Here is an 18,123-nt window from a genome sequence, read left to right as displayed (position 1 = left end):
ATCATATTCGGGAGATCATTTCCACTAAGGTGGTTGTTGCTTTCCGGAGGTCTATGCCAAAGATGTTTGGGTCTATCAAGACTGCTATGATTGAGCTCTTTGATGATCGGTATGCTGATTTTTCTGATGTTGCTCTTGCTGCACCTACTGCGGCTATTTATGATGTGGGGATTCAAGAGGAGAGATCTTTCTAGTACTGGGACTTCAACAATACGAAGCCCCAGGAGTTTGATGGGATCACGGACCCGATTGTGGCGATGAGGTAGCTATCTGATGCGGAGGGTTGTTTCTTCACATGTTCTTGCCCTACTGACCAGAAGGTCAAGTGCGTCCTGAACCTTCTCTGGTTGGGGGCGCAGGATTCATGGAGACTAGTGACTAGTATTTACACTCCTGAGCAGAGAGCTGCTATTACACAGAAGCAGTTCTCAGAGATGTTTCGTGCGAGATACGTTCCCTTGGTGGAGAGGGAGAGGTTTTCTTAGGAGTACTTGGATCTAAGACAAACGACTGAGACAATGACAGAGATCACCAAGATGCTTACCGAGAGGGTTTTTTCTACCCTGAGTTTGCTGCTTCTGATCAGGCCTAAATGAATCGGTACTTGATTATGCTCAAGCAGGACATTCGGCAATTCGTGTCCACCCAACGTTACGGTACCCTCGCTTAACTTTAGGATGCCACAAGGAGTCGGTAGATTAAGATAGAGGCTCATACGATGGAGTTAAAGCATGCTCCTGTTCAGTCACAACCTGCAACGAAGTCGTTTAAGCCTGTTGGTTCCAAATCTGGGGGACAGAGGGACCGCACTTGTGGCAAGTGTGGAAAGGTTCATGAGGGTGATTGTCGATAATCTATTGGATGCCACAAATATGGCAAGGAGGGGCACTACGTGAGGGATTGTCGCCAGCTGGCCCCGGTATCGAGTGCCTAGATTTGTTACCAATATGATCAGGTTGGTCATATGAAGGTCACTGTCCACTGCTTGCTGCCAAGCAGGCACATGCTCCAGCACTGGCTACTCTGAGGATCACTAATGGACGCCACAGTATGGCAGAGTCCTCGAGGGCTCGAGGTCGTGCTTTCCAACTCACTGTAGAGGAGGCCAGGGTGGTGTCGGACGTCGTTACTGGTATATTTCCATTTATTATTATGTCAACTATTTTATGGTATTCTTATATTTATGATTCTCCTAGCTACCTTCTTAGTGAATTCCTTGCCCGCTCTTGTGCTTTTTGACTCTGGTGCGAGTTGGTCCTTTGTATCTCAGTCCTTTATTAGGGGTTTTCATATGACTCTTAAAGAGTTGGAGTGTCCGTTGTGGGTTTCTATCGCCAACGAACACAGGGTTTCTACGTCGAGCGTTTATCAGGGTTGTATCTTGGAGATTTTTGGGGTGTCTTATCCGATTGATCTAATTCCTATTTCCATGGGGGTTACATGCGTGATAGTAGGGATGGATTGGTTGAGCAGGTTTGGGGCTATGATTGACTGCGAGGTTCAGCGGGTGGTAGTTTGAACCCCAAGCGGTGGAGAACTGGTTTTTTTATGGAAAAGGTACAAGGTTTGAGTCAGCCTTTTGTTTGGTTGCTAGGGCTCGACAATATATTCAACATGGTTGTATGGGTTATCTTACATATGTGGTTGATACTTGAGTTGGGAAGCATGTTTCGGTTTCAGGTGTGCCTGTTGTTAGAGAGTTTGCAGATGTGTTCCCAGAGGAGTTGCCCGACGTGCCTCCTGAGAGGTAGGTTGGGTTTAGGATTGATCTGGTTCTAGGTGCGGCTCTGATCGCCAAGGTGTCATACCGATTGGCAGCGCCTAAAATGCAGGAGCTGTCCTCTCAGCTTCAGGAGCTGTTGGGCAAGCAATTTATTAGACCGAGCAGTTCGCCGTGGGGAGCACCGATCTTGATTGTTAAGAAGAAGGATGGCTCACACTGGTTGTGCATTTATTATCGGGAGGTGAACAAGTTGAAGGTGAAGAACCGTTACCCACTTCCATGGATTGATGACCTCTTCGATCAGTTGCAGGGTTCATCTTGGTTCTCCAAGATAGATTTGAGGTTGGGGTATCACCAAATGAAGGTTAGAGAGGAGGACGTGGAGAACACGACATTTCAGACTCGTTATGGCCATTACAAGTTTGTGGTGATTCCATTTGGGCTCACCCATGCACCTACGACATTTATGGATTTGATGAACCAGGTGTGCAGGCCTTTGCTCGATCGATCGGCCATTGTTTTCATTCATGATATCTTGGTGTATTCCAAGACTAAGGAGCAACATGTGGAGCACCTTTGAGAGCTTGTGGGAGTTTTGAGGCGAGAACGACTATATTCCAAGTTCTCAAAGTGTGAGTTTTGGTTACGAGAGGTCTAGTTCTAGGGACATCTCGTTAACCAAAACGGGATTTTGGTCGATCCGGCCAAGATTGAGGTTGTGATGCGGTGGGAGGTCCCAAAGTCTCCCTTGGAGATCAAGAGTGTCTTTGGATTAGCAGGGTATTATTGGAGATTTATTTAGGATTTCTCCAAGATTGCAGTACCCTTCACTCGTCTGACGAGGAAAGGCGTGGATTTCTATTGGGGGCGAGAGCAACAACCTGTGTTTGAGACGTTGAGGCAGAAGTTATGTGAGGCCCCAGTGTTGACCCTCCCTGAGGATGTTGAGGATTTTGTGGTATTTGTGATGCATCTATCACCGGTCTGGGGGACAGTTCTTATGCAACGATGGAGGGTTATTGCTTATGCTTCTCAACAGCTGAAGCTGCATGAAGCTCATTATCCAACTCGTGATTTGGAGTTGGGAGCAGTGGTGTTTGCTCTCAAGATTTTGCGGCATTATTTATATGGGGTCTGGTGTACTATCTTACAAGATCACAAGAGTTTGAGATATCTCATGCATCAGCTGAATCTCAATATGAGAAAACGTAGGTGGCTTGACGTGTTCAAGGATTATGACTGCGAGATTTTGTATCACCTAGGGAAAGCGAACATGGTCGCTGAAGATTTTAGCCGAAAGACGGCTAGTTCTGCTACTGAGAGCCTATGTATGATGATTTCAATTGATTCTCCATTGTTGGATTTGATTAGGGAGGCTTAGGCTGAGGGAGTCAAGAATGAGAATTGGAAACAGGAGAGACTCAGGGGTGAGATTGATAGGTTTGATACTAACAGTCGTGGATTATTGACCCGATATAGTCGGTATTGGGTGCCAGATTTTGGTGGGATCAGGCGGACTGTGTTAGAGGAGGCACACAAGTCCAGGTATTTGATACACCCTGGAGCCACCAAGTGATGGGTATCATGCAAAACATATAATTCTTATGTGTACATGCAACCCTAATACTTGATCTATGTTTTCTCCAATTGAACATACAACTTTGAACAACAAAATAGAAACCCTAGAACACTAACATATTTTCGAAAATATAAATAGGCTTAAGAGAATCATACCTTGATTGTTATTGACTAATAACAATGGAAAAAACTTGTGTTGTTGAATCCTTGAGAGCAAGCATCACAAATGTCACGCCTCTAGCGTTCATACCCAACACTAGCAAAGGAAGAAGATTTAGAATTAGGAGGGAGGCTTGGAAAATTTGGCTATCTCTTCACAATTTAGGATGACCGAAAATTCTAGGTTTAAGGCTTTATTTATAGTACAGTCAAGAAACCCTAGATAAGTCCAAATTCAAGATTATCTTAAATAGTAATTATCCACCTTTCTGATTATCTACCAGGGATAATTCTAGAAACTCTCAGGCTTTAAGAAACCATCCATGCCTTATGGAGGTTTCTAGAATGCCTCTTGGTCAACTGCTGAACAATTGCACTTGAGTCCTTGCACTTCCAATTAGTTCTTTTAATCCCAAAATTAATTCTAATTAATTTATGATTAAATATTGATTAAATATTACTATTTCTAATTGATATATCATTCTCATAATATATTAAAAATTATTTATTTCAATTTATTAATCAAATAATAAATTAACCTCTCTCTCCAAAAATCATCATGTCTAGTTGCTAGTCTTGAGGGCAACCAAAAAGAACTTTGTTACTATCAATTTAAGTATATACCAATTTTAGTTATGGGATTAGAAACCTAATCCAACACCAAGATGTATAAGGATTTGAGGCTTAGCTACTGGTGGCCATGCATGAAGAAAGAGATAGCCTGGTATGTTGAGAGGTGCTCGACCTGTCGGATGGTCAAGGCCGAGCACCAGAGGCCACATGGCAAACTGCATCCATTGGAGGTTCCCATGTGGAAATGAGAACATATTACTATAGATTTCATCACCAAGTTACCTTAGAAAGCTAAGGGATTCAGCGTGATATGGGTTATAGTGGACCGTCTGACCAAGAGCGCCCACTTTCTAGCCATTTGAGAGAGATATTCGGCCGAGAAATTGGCTGATTTATATGTACGCAAGATTGATGCTCAACATGGTATTCCAGTCTCTATTGTATCTGATATAGATGATTGGTTCACATCTCATTTATGGCAGGAGTTCCACGAGGAACTAGGTACGAGGTTGCATCTTAGCACTGCTTATCATCCACAAAACGACGGTGAGAGTCAGCAGACCATTTAGACACTTGAGGACATGTTGAGAGCTTGTTTCATAGATTTCGTTAGGAGTTGGGACTCCTACCTACCCCTAGCTGATTTTTCTTATAACAATAGTTATCACTCCAGTATTGGTGCACTGTCATTCGAGCTTCTCTATGGGATGAAGTGTCGTACCCCAGTATGCTGGGGAGAGGTTGGTCATAGAGTCATAGGAAGGACCGAGGTAGTCCTTCAGACAATAGAGCTTATTCAACAAATTAGGCAGAGACTGCATACAACTCAAATTCGACAGAACAGTTGTGCTGACATACGTTGATATGAGTTGGAGTTCGAGGTTGGCGACATGGTTTTGTTGAAGGTATTAGCCTGGAAGGGTGTAATACGCTTCTGGAAGAGGGGAAAGTTTGTGCCCCGATATATTGGTCCATTTCGGGTGATTGGTAGGGTTGGCAAGGTAGCTTACAGGCTGGATTTTCCTAAGGAGCTCCGTCAGATCTACAACACCTTTAATATTTCATAGCTTCGAAAGTGTGTGGCTGACGATTCAACGACTGTTCCTTTGGATGATGTTCATGTTGATGATCGTTGGAATTATATTGAGAGACCTGTGGAGATCTTAGATCGAAAGAAGAAGGCCTTGCACAACAAGGTCGTGTCTTTGGTCAAGGTTCAATGGCAGCATCAGAAGGGTTCTTAAAGGACATGGGAACCCGATTCAAAGATGTATGAGCATTACCATGAGTTGTTAACATCAGAAGGCTTCAAGGATGAAGTATAGATCAAGTGGGGTAGAATCGTAACATATAGATGTTGAGGTATTTTCATTTTTAATCCTAAGGATGAGAATTAATTGCATTTTAGCCCTTGATATGAGAATTATGGAAAAATTGGACCAAAATGGCGTTTTTGTAATTTTTGGGACGTCACCACATACGTTGGGCATAACCCAATGTATGTTGGGCAAACATGATGGAATCCCAAACCCTAATATTTAGGGTTTGGACCCTATTTAAGCATCCTTAAGTCCCAAGTCCTTTTTCTTTCATCAACCTCTAGCCCCAAATTCGACCTTTGCAAACCCTAATTCGTTTTTGAGCATTCTAGATCCATTTGTGTGTGCTAATGTGTTCATAGAAGAAGAAAAAGGAAAAGAGAACAACTTAGAAGCTTGAAAAAACATTGGATTTGGAAGTTTTGCACGCTCTTACATATCTAGAAGGTATAAAGTTCATACCTTGAGACTTAATTGATTAGATCTAACTTATATAATATTATTATGAGCTGTTGTCCCCAATCAATGACGTTCTTGAGTATGGCATGCTCTAGATCCAAATGGGCTATCCTTCCAGATGTTTTTGAGTGTCCAAGGTCATAAAAATGCAATCTTGATTGTTAGTTTCCCTCTATGCATGAGTTTTAGTGTCTTAATGATTTAAAGGCTTATGGTTTTTGTTGTTGGGCACTTAATAGCCATGCAAGACCATAAAGTTCAAAACTTTATGGTTAAGGAAGTTAGTTGAGGACTAGATCTAGAATTTGAACAAAAGATCTTAAGGATTAAGCTCTTAATAAGAACCAAAAGGGGTCAGTCGCGTAAGGTAGGCGTAACCCTGGTATGTTGCGTGGTAGATGGCCAACTAGCTCATTTTGGTCGATGCTCGTGTACATCAAGTGTACAAGCTGAGTACGTTAGGCGTACTTAGCTATGTTTACCGGCTTTGACTTTTTGACATTGACCATGTTTGACCTAAGGGTATTTTGGGTATTTTTAGTTGTATGTGAGATTGGTCACTATTTGATGAATAGGTGACAGGTAGAGCTGATATTCGGAGCAGAGAACTATTCACCTGTTTTTTCGCACTGAAATGTGAGTTTTCCTCACTGCACTTGTGGGTCGAAGCCACTAAGGCCGACCCATTAGATTTGGTATCCTGTTTTATTGTGTGTTTTTATGTTGAGATACATATTCATTGGTTATGTGATTAGACTGGTAGATCTACAAGACTACCTGTGTTTGTTAATTATTGTTAGATATTGTATTGTCAACATGTTATGGTTTGTTGGGTTGAGGAAAACCAGCTGGTACTAAAGGCCAAGACATCCAGGCGGCCCAAATAGACTAAGGTCTTGCGAGGCAGTATGGTCAATCCAAAGGCCCTGAGAGCGGTCCAAATGGTTTGTAGGCCTGCGAGGCGGTCCAGTCATGCTGAAGGCTCATGTATGCATGTTGTTGTTTGTATGGTCGTGTGTGGTATTTTTGGGGAACTCACTAAGCTTTGACTTACAGTTTCAATTTGTTGTCAGGTACTTCAGAGGACCAGAGGGAGGCAAAGGTGTGATTGTGCACATTCCTTCGGATTCTATGTTATTGGATTTTGCGATACCCTAATTTATGACTTATACTTTTAAAACAATGCTTTGTAAACAATTATGGTGTTTGGGTTGTTTTTGAAAAATGAAAAATTTACTCTGATTTTTAGGATGTTACAAAACTGAACTAGTGTTCTTTTATAACAAGCATACATGGTTTACAATCTTTTTGTATTGGATTTTCTCAAAAAAATTTTGCTACAACCCTTTTGTGATAATCCAAGGGTACCTCTAGATGATTTCTCAATATCGTAACTCCTAATGTAAAATAGGCGTCACCAAGATCTTCGATCTTGAATTTCTTTGTCAAATGTTTTTGGTTTCATGAAATAAAGTTATATATTTACTAGCGAGAAGAATAAAACTGACATATAATACCATAAACACATAGTTATTCTCACTTAACTTGTGATATACACAATCAATTATAACAAATATATATATGAGGTAATGACTAGGCGAAACTTATGATATTAGAAAACAAGCTTGAGACCATAGATGGATTCCTATAAATTGAAAACTTGCCGTAAATCTTTGATATCATGACATAATGTTTCCTGGTTAAGCTATATGAATCATTTCATCAGCATCTCCATTTAGAAACACATTATGTCCATCTGACTTAACTATAGATCAAAATGAAAAATTTACTCTGATTTTTGGAATGTTACAAGACTGAACTAGTCTTCTTTTATAACAAGCATATCTCATGGTTTACTATCTTTTTATATTGTATTTGCTCAAAATTTGTTTGCAACAACTCTCTTGTGACAATCCAAGGGTTCCTCAAGATGATTTCTCAATATCATAACTCCTAATGTAAAATAGTGTCACCAAGATCTTCGATCTTGAATTTGTATGTCAATTTTTTTTGGTTTCGTGAAATAAAGCTATATATTTACCAGCGAGAAGAATATAATTGACATATAATACCATAAAAGCATATTTATTCTCACTTAACTTATGATATACACAATAAATTATAACATTTACTAAAATATATGAGGTAATGACTAGGTGAAACTTATGATATTGGAAAACAAACTTGAGACCATAGATGGATTTCTATAAATTGCAAACTGGCCGTAAATCTTAAATATAATGACACAATGTTTTGTTGTTAAGCTATATGAATCATTTCGTCAACAACTCCATTTAGAAATACATTATGTCCGTCTGGTTTAACTATAGATCAAAATGAAAATTTTACTCTGATTTTTGGGATGTTACAAGACTAAACTAGTCTTCTTTTATAACTAGCATATCTCATGGTTTACTATCTTTTTATATTGGATTTGCCCAATTCGTTTGCAACAACTCTTTTGTGACAATCCAAGGGTACATCTAGATGATTTCTCAATATCATAACTCCTAATGTAAAATAGGTGTAACCAAGATCTTCGATCTTGAATTTCTTTGTCAAATTTTTTTGGTTTCGTGAAATAAAGCTATATATTTACTAGTGAGAAGTATATAATTGAAATATAATACCATAAACACATATTTATTCTCACTTAACTTGTGATATACACATTCAATTATAACATTTAAAAAATATATGAGGTAATGGCTAGGTGAAACTTATGATATTGGAAAATAATCTTGAGACCATAGATGGATTTCTATAAACTACAAACTGGCCGTAAATCTTCGATATCATGACATAATGTTTTTTGGTTAAGCTATATGAATCATTTCATCAACATCTCCTTTTAGAAACACATTATGTCCGTCTGATTTAACTATAGATCAAAAAGAGGTATAAGTTCCATTAGCATTCCAAAAGAGTCTTTCAATGATATCATATTTAAGGCCTCTTTCCTTCATTTTGACTTAATCCCTTTGAGATTAGACGGTTCTTATATATCTCAATGTTACCATTTAAATACCTTTTGGATTTAGAGATCCATTAGAAACCAATAGGTTTCTTACTCGTTGGCAACTGCATGACATCCCAATCATCATCTTCTGTTACTGACTTCATTTCACCATAAATGACATTAATCCATTATTGAGAGTTAAAACAACACATTGCTTGATGAAAGTTGATTGGATCATCATTCATTACGCTAATCTCATCCTCATGTTCTTGGATTAAAATGACACAATCATATAAAATGGTTTTTTTCCACGCCATATTGGATCTACTGAATGACATACCTTAAGGTTGTTAATGTTGATTTTATAGTTGGTGCTTCATAAAAATCTTAATGGCTCTTGCTTAGGGACAATGTTAGGAATGTTTTCCTCTAAAATTGTGTCTTGAGCGACTATAAGTACAACACCCTAGTACAAAACTATAACGATAAAACCTCGGTAACCTAAAATAGCATATTCTTCTTAAATAATGAACAACTATATGTATGAAACATTCGCCATCGACTATAGTTATCAAACATTTGTCACCAAAATAATGTATTCTTCTCTAAAACAACACCTCTAATGTTTTATTCTTCTACAAACTCAACATTTTTAAGGAATCTTACATTTCATATTTAAAAAAAATTAAAGAGACAAGGGATTATAGAACTTGTAGCTCCGAAGGGTAATAAAATAATATACCAACCAACAATTCTTAAGTCTAGTTTCTCCATATATGGCTTATTATAAGTCCTAGCTTCGGCTGGACAACCTGAATATGTAATTATATAATGCTTGGTCTTTTATTATTAGTTCAAAGATTGTAAATGAATTTTGTAGCTATTGTATTTAGGGCTTCTCTCAAAAGAGACTCTAGTAAGAAATAAAGATTAATCATATTTCATATCATATCTTTAAATGTTGGGTTTCGTTGTTCAACTACAACATTCCTTTAGGTCTGGCTAACATGTTTATCATACATCCACATTATTCACCATGGTCAACCTTAATTTTCTTTCCATATTGTAAGATTCTTCTCACTCATCACATAAATATTATTCGCTTGGCTAGATATGTTTGACAAGTATCAGTAAATACTAAATCCATAAACGAAATATAAAAAAACAAATATATCCCCATTAAAATTTTATTTTATATTAATGTATCTCAAATTATCTAAGACAACATTAATCAACAATCTTTTCCGGAAAAAAAACATTAAAACTCTTAAAGGAGAGAAGCCCAAATGCTCCAATGATCTTTTTATGTGGGATTTGACAAGACTAGAAGGAAACTCTATATTATTTCTCTACCAACCAATAAGGACACTCATTAAGTGTTTTGCCTTTGACGTGGGAATTGAGAAATATTAGAAGGAAACTTATGGCCCAATTGATTGTTGTCTAGGAAAGTGCTTTTGGAAAAATGTTGTCTGGAAAAGTTTAACGACTGGGAAAGAAACCATGATGTTTGATTGAACATTTGATGAACTGTGCTAAATGATAAAAAATGTTCATTCAACCAGAAAGATATGGTTTTGGGGCTTTTTGGGAAAGAGATATCTTACCGGGAAAGACCTTTTTTATGTAAATCAACCAGTCTTTTCAGCCCACTCAGCTAGAATAATCTCCTTGGACCTGGAAAGATGTCTATCAAAAGGGGCTTTATGCTATATCCTGACCATAAAATAAGTCCATGCAATATGTGTTTTACCTTTTATTTAGTACTTTCAAAATTAGAAGGAAAGTCTTTGGTGCTTTTCTAACTAACAAGTGCATTCCATATGCATGTTACCTTTCAGATGATTAATTAACAAGTGATTTTTAATGAGATGGTTTGCAGGACGTACCCTTAATTATATAAATAGTTTTCATATTTGAGTATGCTACAAGTAACTTTTTTATTATTTAAATAGTTGATGTACATCATAACTATTACACAGTTATTTTTGATTCGATGCTAAATCTAGTTCTTTGATGCTAACATTTTTTCATTAATGTTATATTAAAGGAAAAAAAAATTGTATTACTCTTTTTCATTATGTTATATCAAAGAAAAATAAAGGATATGGAACATCTTATGGAATTTAAAGTACTCATACTTTTTCAGTTTTCATTTTCTTTGTATTAGAAACGATATCTTCTCACAGTAACTTATGAACATGTGATAAAAGACATTCATTAATCTGATAGATTTTGACTTCATACAAGCTTCTCGCAAATCATGTCAAGGAATGCCATGTTTTTGAATTTTTGTTTTTGAATGTTCTTACTACTATTTAATCCACGTACTTCCATCAACATAAGAGATATCCATGAACGGAGCTGCTTCAGCTTTGGTCAGTTTCTTTGCGTATTTAACCCTAAGAAGGTTTACTGCTCCTGGACCAGAGCACCCATACTCTCCAAAGTAAACTAACCTGGAAACACATTTAAACATTAGACAAGAAATGTTAGTAACATTGACCAGTTACATAAAATACAAATGTCGTAGTAGAATAATAAAATGTAGTGTTATATTGCACTTTTTGATGGTTGAACAATAGAATCACCAAATATCGTAGTATAATAATAAAATGTAGTGTTACATAAAATACAAATGTCATAGTTGATATGGATCTTTGAGGATTTCAAATTAATGTGAGAATGCATGCATGCAAATAAGCATGTAACATAGATGGTTAACATGAGAATGCATGCACGCAAAGAAAATTTGAACTTTTATGATTGAAGTAAGGGGTAGAAAGACTAAAATAGCCATAACTGATCTCTTTTGGGGTCTCTCCAGTCATTCCAGCCATCTGGAGTAATAACTGCAGACATGAAAGTGTTTAAGTAGACGATAGTTGAATATACACCCCAAGCCCTTCCAAGCCACACCTTGCCACTTCCTCCTATCTTATAGTTCACAAAAGAAAACCCCGTTTTCTCTTTAGTTGAGGCTCTTTGTTGTGCTGCTATTGCTCCAATGGCCTTAGCACCACTGGGTACCGAGTTAATCTCACAATCCTGAAAGAAAAAGGTGGTTAAAAACATATACTTCTCTTTATCTAGGTTTTCTTGAAAGAGTGATAATTACTTGGTAGAGTGATCTAGCATTCCCAAAGATAAAATCTACCGTTCCTTCAATGTGACATTTTTTAAAATAATGCCTTCCTTCAGCATCGTTAAGAGTGTCCTGAAATCCAAAAAACCCGCAGTTATAGAAAGCTGATTGATCTCCTCTGACTCTCAGTGCTACAGCTTGTCCTCCAATTGCACCGGGCGCTGGACGAGGAGCTGTGTTCTTTGCCATTCGAGAACAAAGCAGCAAGCATGTCAATATTCAATGGAAAAAATATGTTATTTTTTGAACTTTCGTATGTATGAGTTACTTGCATTACCTTAAAGCCAATGTCGTAAGCAATGAAATTTTTAGCATCAATGCAAACTGTGTAGCTGTAGATAGTGCCTTTAGATGAAGCTGCAGTGTCATTCCAAGCTATCGTTGTCTTTTGAGAACCTTGACCTTGAATTATCAAATTGATTTTCTTTACGCCCACCAACACTTTCTCCCTGCCATAACAATAACATGTTTGGTTTTTACATGTGTTCAACACAACTTATAAGTCAAGTAGATTGCATGATCATGAAACATTACTTGTATGTGCCTGCATCAAGAATGATTAGTGTTGGTTTCGGGCTATTATCAGGAACAGCGGCCACTGCCTTCTGTAATGTATTGAACTTCCCACAACCATTTTGATCAACAGTCAAGACAAGCTCAACTTTGTATTTTGCTACGAGTGCAGACTTCCACTTACTGGCATCACAAGTGACCCCACTCCTCGTCAGACCGAGACTTTTTCCTATAAAAGAGAAGAACTCATAAATTCCGCTTTGCTCAAAGATCCTTTTGATAAATATGACTTCAATGCCCGTTATAGAGATATTAGTGGTGTAAAAGGAGAGTACAAAGGAAAGGAGAGCAATGGCCGTAACAGACGACCAAAACCATAATCTGTTGGTATTCATGGCATTGGATTAAAGGATTGCGGTACTTTGCCCATAACTATGAGAGTTTTATTTTGTATTAGTAGGCTTGTTTCTAAAAGGCGGTTAGTTTGATAATGCGTTGTAATAGGTTGGTTTTAAGTGGGACCCATCACCTTTATCATTTCTTACCGTGTATTGCAAAACAGAAAAATATATTTTCATGATAAATTAAATATCTTATTATATTTTATTCCTACTTATCTTCATACAATATCAAATCTTGACATGTGTCACATTTAATGAAATTGATAATATTTTAGTCCGCTTATCACTATTTAATATGAGTAAGAGGATAGTAAGAATAAAATATAGGAGGATTTTTGATCTCTCTGTTTTCATTTATAACTCTTACATGTTACAATTTTAGCTCTTCAAAAAAAAAAATTATCTCATTTTTATTTGTTTCTTTGATTATTAAATGACTCAAATTTTATCCCCAATAAAATTCAATATTTTCAGCCAAATGATACATTACATGACTTGAATCAATTTATATGACGTTTTTTCAACTCCAATATATGCATAGCAAAAATCTTTAAATTCCTTGTACCCCATTTTATGTCTAACAATATTTGAATTAGTAAAATTTAATGGATGATCTAGAGTCATAGTGATAAATATACCAAAATCTACCAGCATAATAAATTATAAGATAAAAAAAACAAATCAGTATACATGCTACATGTGATATTTATTATTAAATACATGAACGATATATAGATAATAATACTTACCTTGTTATGGATAATGAAAAGAAGAAAGAAATAACGCACAATCAAATATTATGAGATAATTTATTTAGCTTGAAGGGATAATAAACAAAATTTATAATACAAAAAGTGAATTGATTTGAAAGGTAATTCAGTTATTTGTATTTGTTTGAGTTTTCAAAAACAATGAAAATTGGGTCAACAAAAATCCGAACCCGACTTGACCCAAACTTGAATAGGAAAAATAGGGTCGGTTATAATCGGGTCTAAAGCTGAAATTGGGTTTATCTTGTCAACCCAAATAACCCGTAATATAGGGTCGAGTTTCGAGTTTACATAATTTCGTATAATCGGTTTCGGGATAACCCGGTTAACCCTTTTAAGCCTATAATTAATAACCCTGCTTGTAGTGTATAATGTTGTTTCAGCTTATATATTCACATTCACTTGTCATTCATGCAAAAGGAATAAGCCTAATCATAAACCCTCACAAGTTATTCTTTTGTCACCGAGTTCTCTATCCTCTTCAAGAAGATCACAATAAGAATAAGAAACTGACAAAATTTATGTAATTATAGTAACTTTTATTGTGTAAAAAATGACCACAAAATAACTAATTACAAGTTAAAGCAATGAAATTTTATTTTGACCATAAAATAACTTTTATTGTGTCAAACACCACTGTTAATGTTAACAGAGAGCAGGCCAAACTAACCAAATATAATTTCTGCTATTCAAGTATTCAACCCTTTTGGAAATGTATTGCACGATTGCATATACAAACTCCACAAACTCCACAAACAAAATGAACTTTTTAATATTTTACACTTTCGATCCCTATACTTATAAGTTATTTGCTAAAATAACAAATTTATTTTGTTTCATATTTAACTTGACTAATCCGACCCGGATAACCCGAACTCTAACAGGGTCGGGTTTATGGTTAATTTTTTAAGATGAAAAACTCGACTAATGTGACTTGATTAATCTGAAACCCGATATGGTTGACCCGATTAACAACCCTAGGTCTACAAAAGAGTCTGCTTTTGTAGTTGTGTTATCATGAACAGTGAGATAAGCATACTAACAAAAATATATTTTGAACTATTTCAGATAAGCATAACAACAAAAATTACCTTTAGAAATAGATTTAACGAATGAATCATTTCAAACGGTATATTAATCTCCAACATTTTGGATTATACACATCGGCATTTCAGATTAAAAATTTTCTAAAACTAAATGATATCTAAAAAAACTACCATAAATTTATGATTTAGTGTTTAACTGTATTTTTAAGCTTAATTTATAATATAATATAATTTTCAATTGATTTTTTAATTCTGTGATTTTTAATATATTCAACATTTGTATATGTTTGAAGGTATTTGTAACATATATTTAATGATATAACTTATTAAAAATAATACATAAATTATAATTATATATTTTAGAATAAGTTAATCTATATGTGAGATATAATAAAGGTAAAAAAATAATTTATGTGATAATAAAAGATGTAAACAAAGATAAAATAAAAATTGGAGGGCTAATATTAACATATAAAGAGTTAGAAATGAAATGTATTCAAATTCTCTAGAATGAATTGATCTCGTTGAAGAAAATGGTACTTTATCAAAACTAATCTATTTGTACAATAACCTATTTGTATGATTGACACTTTTTATAAAAACTCAAATAAAGTTGGGTCAATAGAAAAGTTTACTTTTGTAGTTGTTATGGTGAACATTAACATAAGCAAATTGATAAAAATATATTTTGAACTAGAAAAGATTCTTCGGCGTTGTCGGGGTCAGAAGGTACTGTTTTATAAAGTAAAATAGCATGTTGAAATGCATTGAGATAATCTAGTAAATGAAGATAAACAATGTCATCTAGTTAATAAGTAAGAAATCTAAATCATTATTTCTTGCAATAAATGAGGAAAATAAAGAAATGGTCTCACAAATTGAACTTTATTGTCATGTATGATAGCGGTCAGAAAACCAATTTGGAAAATATATACGGTTGCTTTTTGTCTATTAATGTGAGGGTAATTTGGTCTTTTCAGGTAGTAGGGACTGAATTTTTCACCATGGGTAAACCATATGGACCATTTATGTAATTTTGGTGGTGGTGATGGTGGTCGTGATGGCACATGGTGGGTGGGTTTATGATATTGGGTGGATATTTTCTAATAAATAAAAGATTAATTTAAAACCAAAAAGAGAGTGTTAAATCTGGTAATCATAGGGACCAATCGTGTAATTTTGTCTAACAATAATAATGATGATGATGAGAGACCATTTCTGCCCAAAAGACTAAATACTAATAATATGTAAGAAAATATGAGGGTTATGAAAAACTCAAACCAAAATGAAAGGGTTGTTTGTGAACAAAAACATAAAAGTGAAGGGTCAATATTGTAAGTTAGAGGGTCAATATTGTAAGTTAGAGGAACAAAATTGACAAAAAAAGATATCACTTGTTAAAATCTTTCATAACTTTAATATATATATATATATATATATATATATATATATATATATATATATATATATATATATATATATTATACATTTTGGAAATAAGATTATCGAAAAAAAATTGCACTAAGAAATATATTTAACTGATGACCCACTTCAAACAGTACATTAATTTTAGACTTTATATTTTGTGCATTTCAGACAAAAGAATTCCTCATATTTACGAATAGACGATAATTAAAGAAAATACTACCCTTATAAATGTTATGATTTAGTGTTTAACATAATTTGTAACTATGCGTTTAACTTATATTATAATATTATTTTTAATTGATCTTTTAAGACATTGTAATATGTTCAATATTAATATTTATTTGAAGGTATTCATAAGTTCTATTTAATGATATAAAAATAATACATAACTTGTAATTATATAATTTGGAATAAGTTAGTCTATATGTGAGATATAATAAAGTTAAAAAAGATTAATTATTCAATAATGAAAGATATAAACTAAGAAAAAGATAAAAGTTTAAGGGCTAATATTTTAACATATAAGAGGTTAAAAATGAAATATATTCAAATTCTCCAGAATGAATTGATCCGGAAAGAAGAAAATGATGAACCATTTCTCAAACCAACCTATTTCTAAAAAACTTTATCAAATTAACCAACCTATTTCTACAATTGTCACAGTTTGTTTTTACAACACTTTATCAAACTAATATATTTCTACAATCGCCATTTTACATACATATATGTGTATATATTCCATTTGATATAGATTACAAGATCTGACCACTTAATTCCGAATATAAAATCCATATCTTATTATAACAAATAAAATGAGGAGTTTTTTTTACCATAATATAGTAGTTAGAGAAAGTGGTACTTTTAAATACTTTTAAATTTATTTACTATTTAGTTGTATATATAATATTATTAAAATAATAACAAAAGAAATCCTCTTAAACGCAAACCACCCGCAATCCTTATCACCTGTAAACAACCAGCGTTCCTTAGCATCATTATAAACTCCCCATTTACCGGTCCATGGGTGCACATGCATGTGCAAACTCCTTTGCCATATCGTTGAATGGTTGAAGTCGTCGTAGGTCCTGCTACGGCTATGTTGGGTGACCTGTGGGAGTCCTTCTTGGGTCCGAGAAGATGAATGACACTCACAAAGTTTAATTCACCCTAAGGTTGAGACGTGTTTACAGGATTTAGTTTTTCGTTCTCACAAGCAGTCGACCCTTTAGGCATTTTGCCAGTGTGGGGACTTAGAGAACACCTGTTGCACAACCATCGGCCACCGTCAACTTCCTTTTGCTCCACCGACCATGCCATGGTTCTTTTTCTCCGTCCTCTTTCACTCCTTCGTCGTATTCCATAATCTGACTGTTGCACCGATCGATTGCTTGCCCAGTGGAGTGATCTTCTTGATGGGTTTGAGCCATAAGAACTTTCCTATGTGCACATGCAAACCCTAATGCTTGGATCTAGGTTTCTCTAATTGAACATGCAATGTATCCAAGTCTTATATTGATAGATCTAGTGTAAACATTCAAATCATGACATATGAAATCAGATCTAAAAGAATACCTTGAGTTGTTTGCTTGAATCTTCTTGTCTTTGGAGCTTAGAGTCACAATTGTCACTCCTCTAATGGCTTACAAATACCAACTAGCAAGAGGATGATAATAGAGAGAGAGGAGGGTGAGAAAATCGGCTCTAGGGTTTCTTGAGATGAATGAGTGCCGATTTCCTCCACCCAATGGGTCTATATATACTATGAGCTACTAGGGTTACACCTTAAACCCTAATTGAATAACTTAGGCCCTAAGCAATCCAATAATCCCTATAGACCAGGCCTTGGACGATTTTAGGTTTCTCCAAACCCTAAAATCGTCCACCCTCTTATCCATAAAGATTCATAGCCCAAAATACAAATATCACACATTTGACAGTTTATGCCCCTTTATTCAATTAACCTCTTTAAGTCACCAAATTAATTCCTAATTAATTTATGACTTATTTTAATCAAATAATAATATTATTATTCCTTATATTATTCTCATAA

General features: G+C 35.2%; 1 protein-coding gene across 1 annotated transcript; it reads right to left on the bottom strand.

The window, feature by feature from the left end:
- Positions 1-11,084: 11,084 nt before the first annotated feature.
- Positions 11,085-12,823, bottom strand: LOC145056450 (putative pectinesterase 14). Its single transcript, XM_079004199.1, has 5 exons — positions 12,450-12,823; positions 12,193-12,364; positions 11,889-12,095; positions 11,574-11,818; positions 11,085-11,229 (listed from the first exon to the last, which is right to left on the bottom strand). The coding sequence occupies exons 1-5, from the start codon at positions 12,821-12,823 to the stop codon at positions 11,085-11,087; spliced, it is 1,143 nt and encodes a 380-aa protein (XP_078860325.1).
- Between the last annotated feature and the right edge of the window lie 5,300 nt (positions 12,824-18,123).

Source organism: Lactuca serriola, chromosome 1 (assembly GCF_051521515.1).
Source record: "Lactuca serriola cultivar US96UC23 chromosome 1, Lser_US96UC23_V15, whole genome shotgun sequence".
In the NCBI taxonomy this organism is placed as follows: Eukaryota; Viridiplantae; Streptophyta; class Magnoliopsida; order Asterales; family Asteraceae; genus Lactuca; species Lactuca serriola.
The sequence above is the reverse complement of the archived record's forward strand: the minus strand, read 5'-3'. Positions and strand labels throughout refer to the sequence as shown.

Excerpts from the sequence above, each read along its gene's own strand:
- LOC145056450 (XM_079004199.1), bottom strand. The coding sequence starts at position 12,823 with ATGAATACCAACAGATTATGGTTTTGGTCGTCTGTTACGGCCATTGCT. Across the intron at positions 12,365-12,449 it reads CTTGATGCAGGCACATACAA|GGAGAAAGTGTTGGTGGGCG; the intron begins GTAATGTTTCAT and ends TTGTTATGGCAG. Across the intron at positions 11,230-11,573 it reads AGAGACCCCAAAAGAGATCA|GTTAGTTTACTTTGGAGAGT; the intron begins GTTATGGCTATT and ends ATGTGTTTCCAG.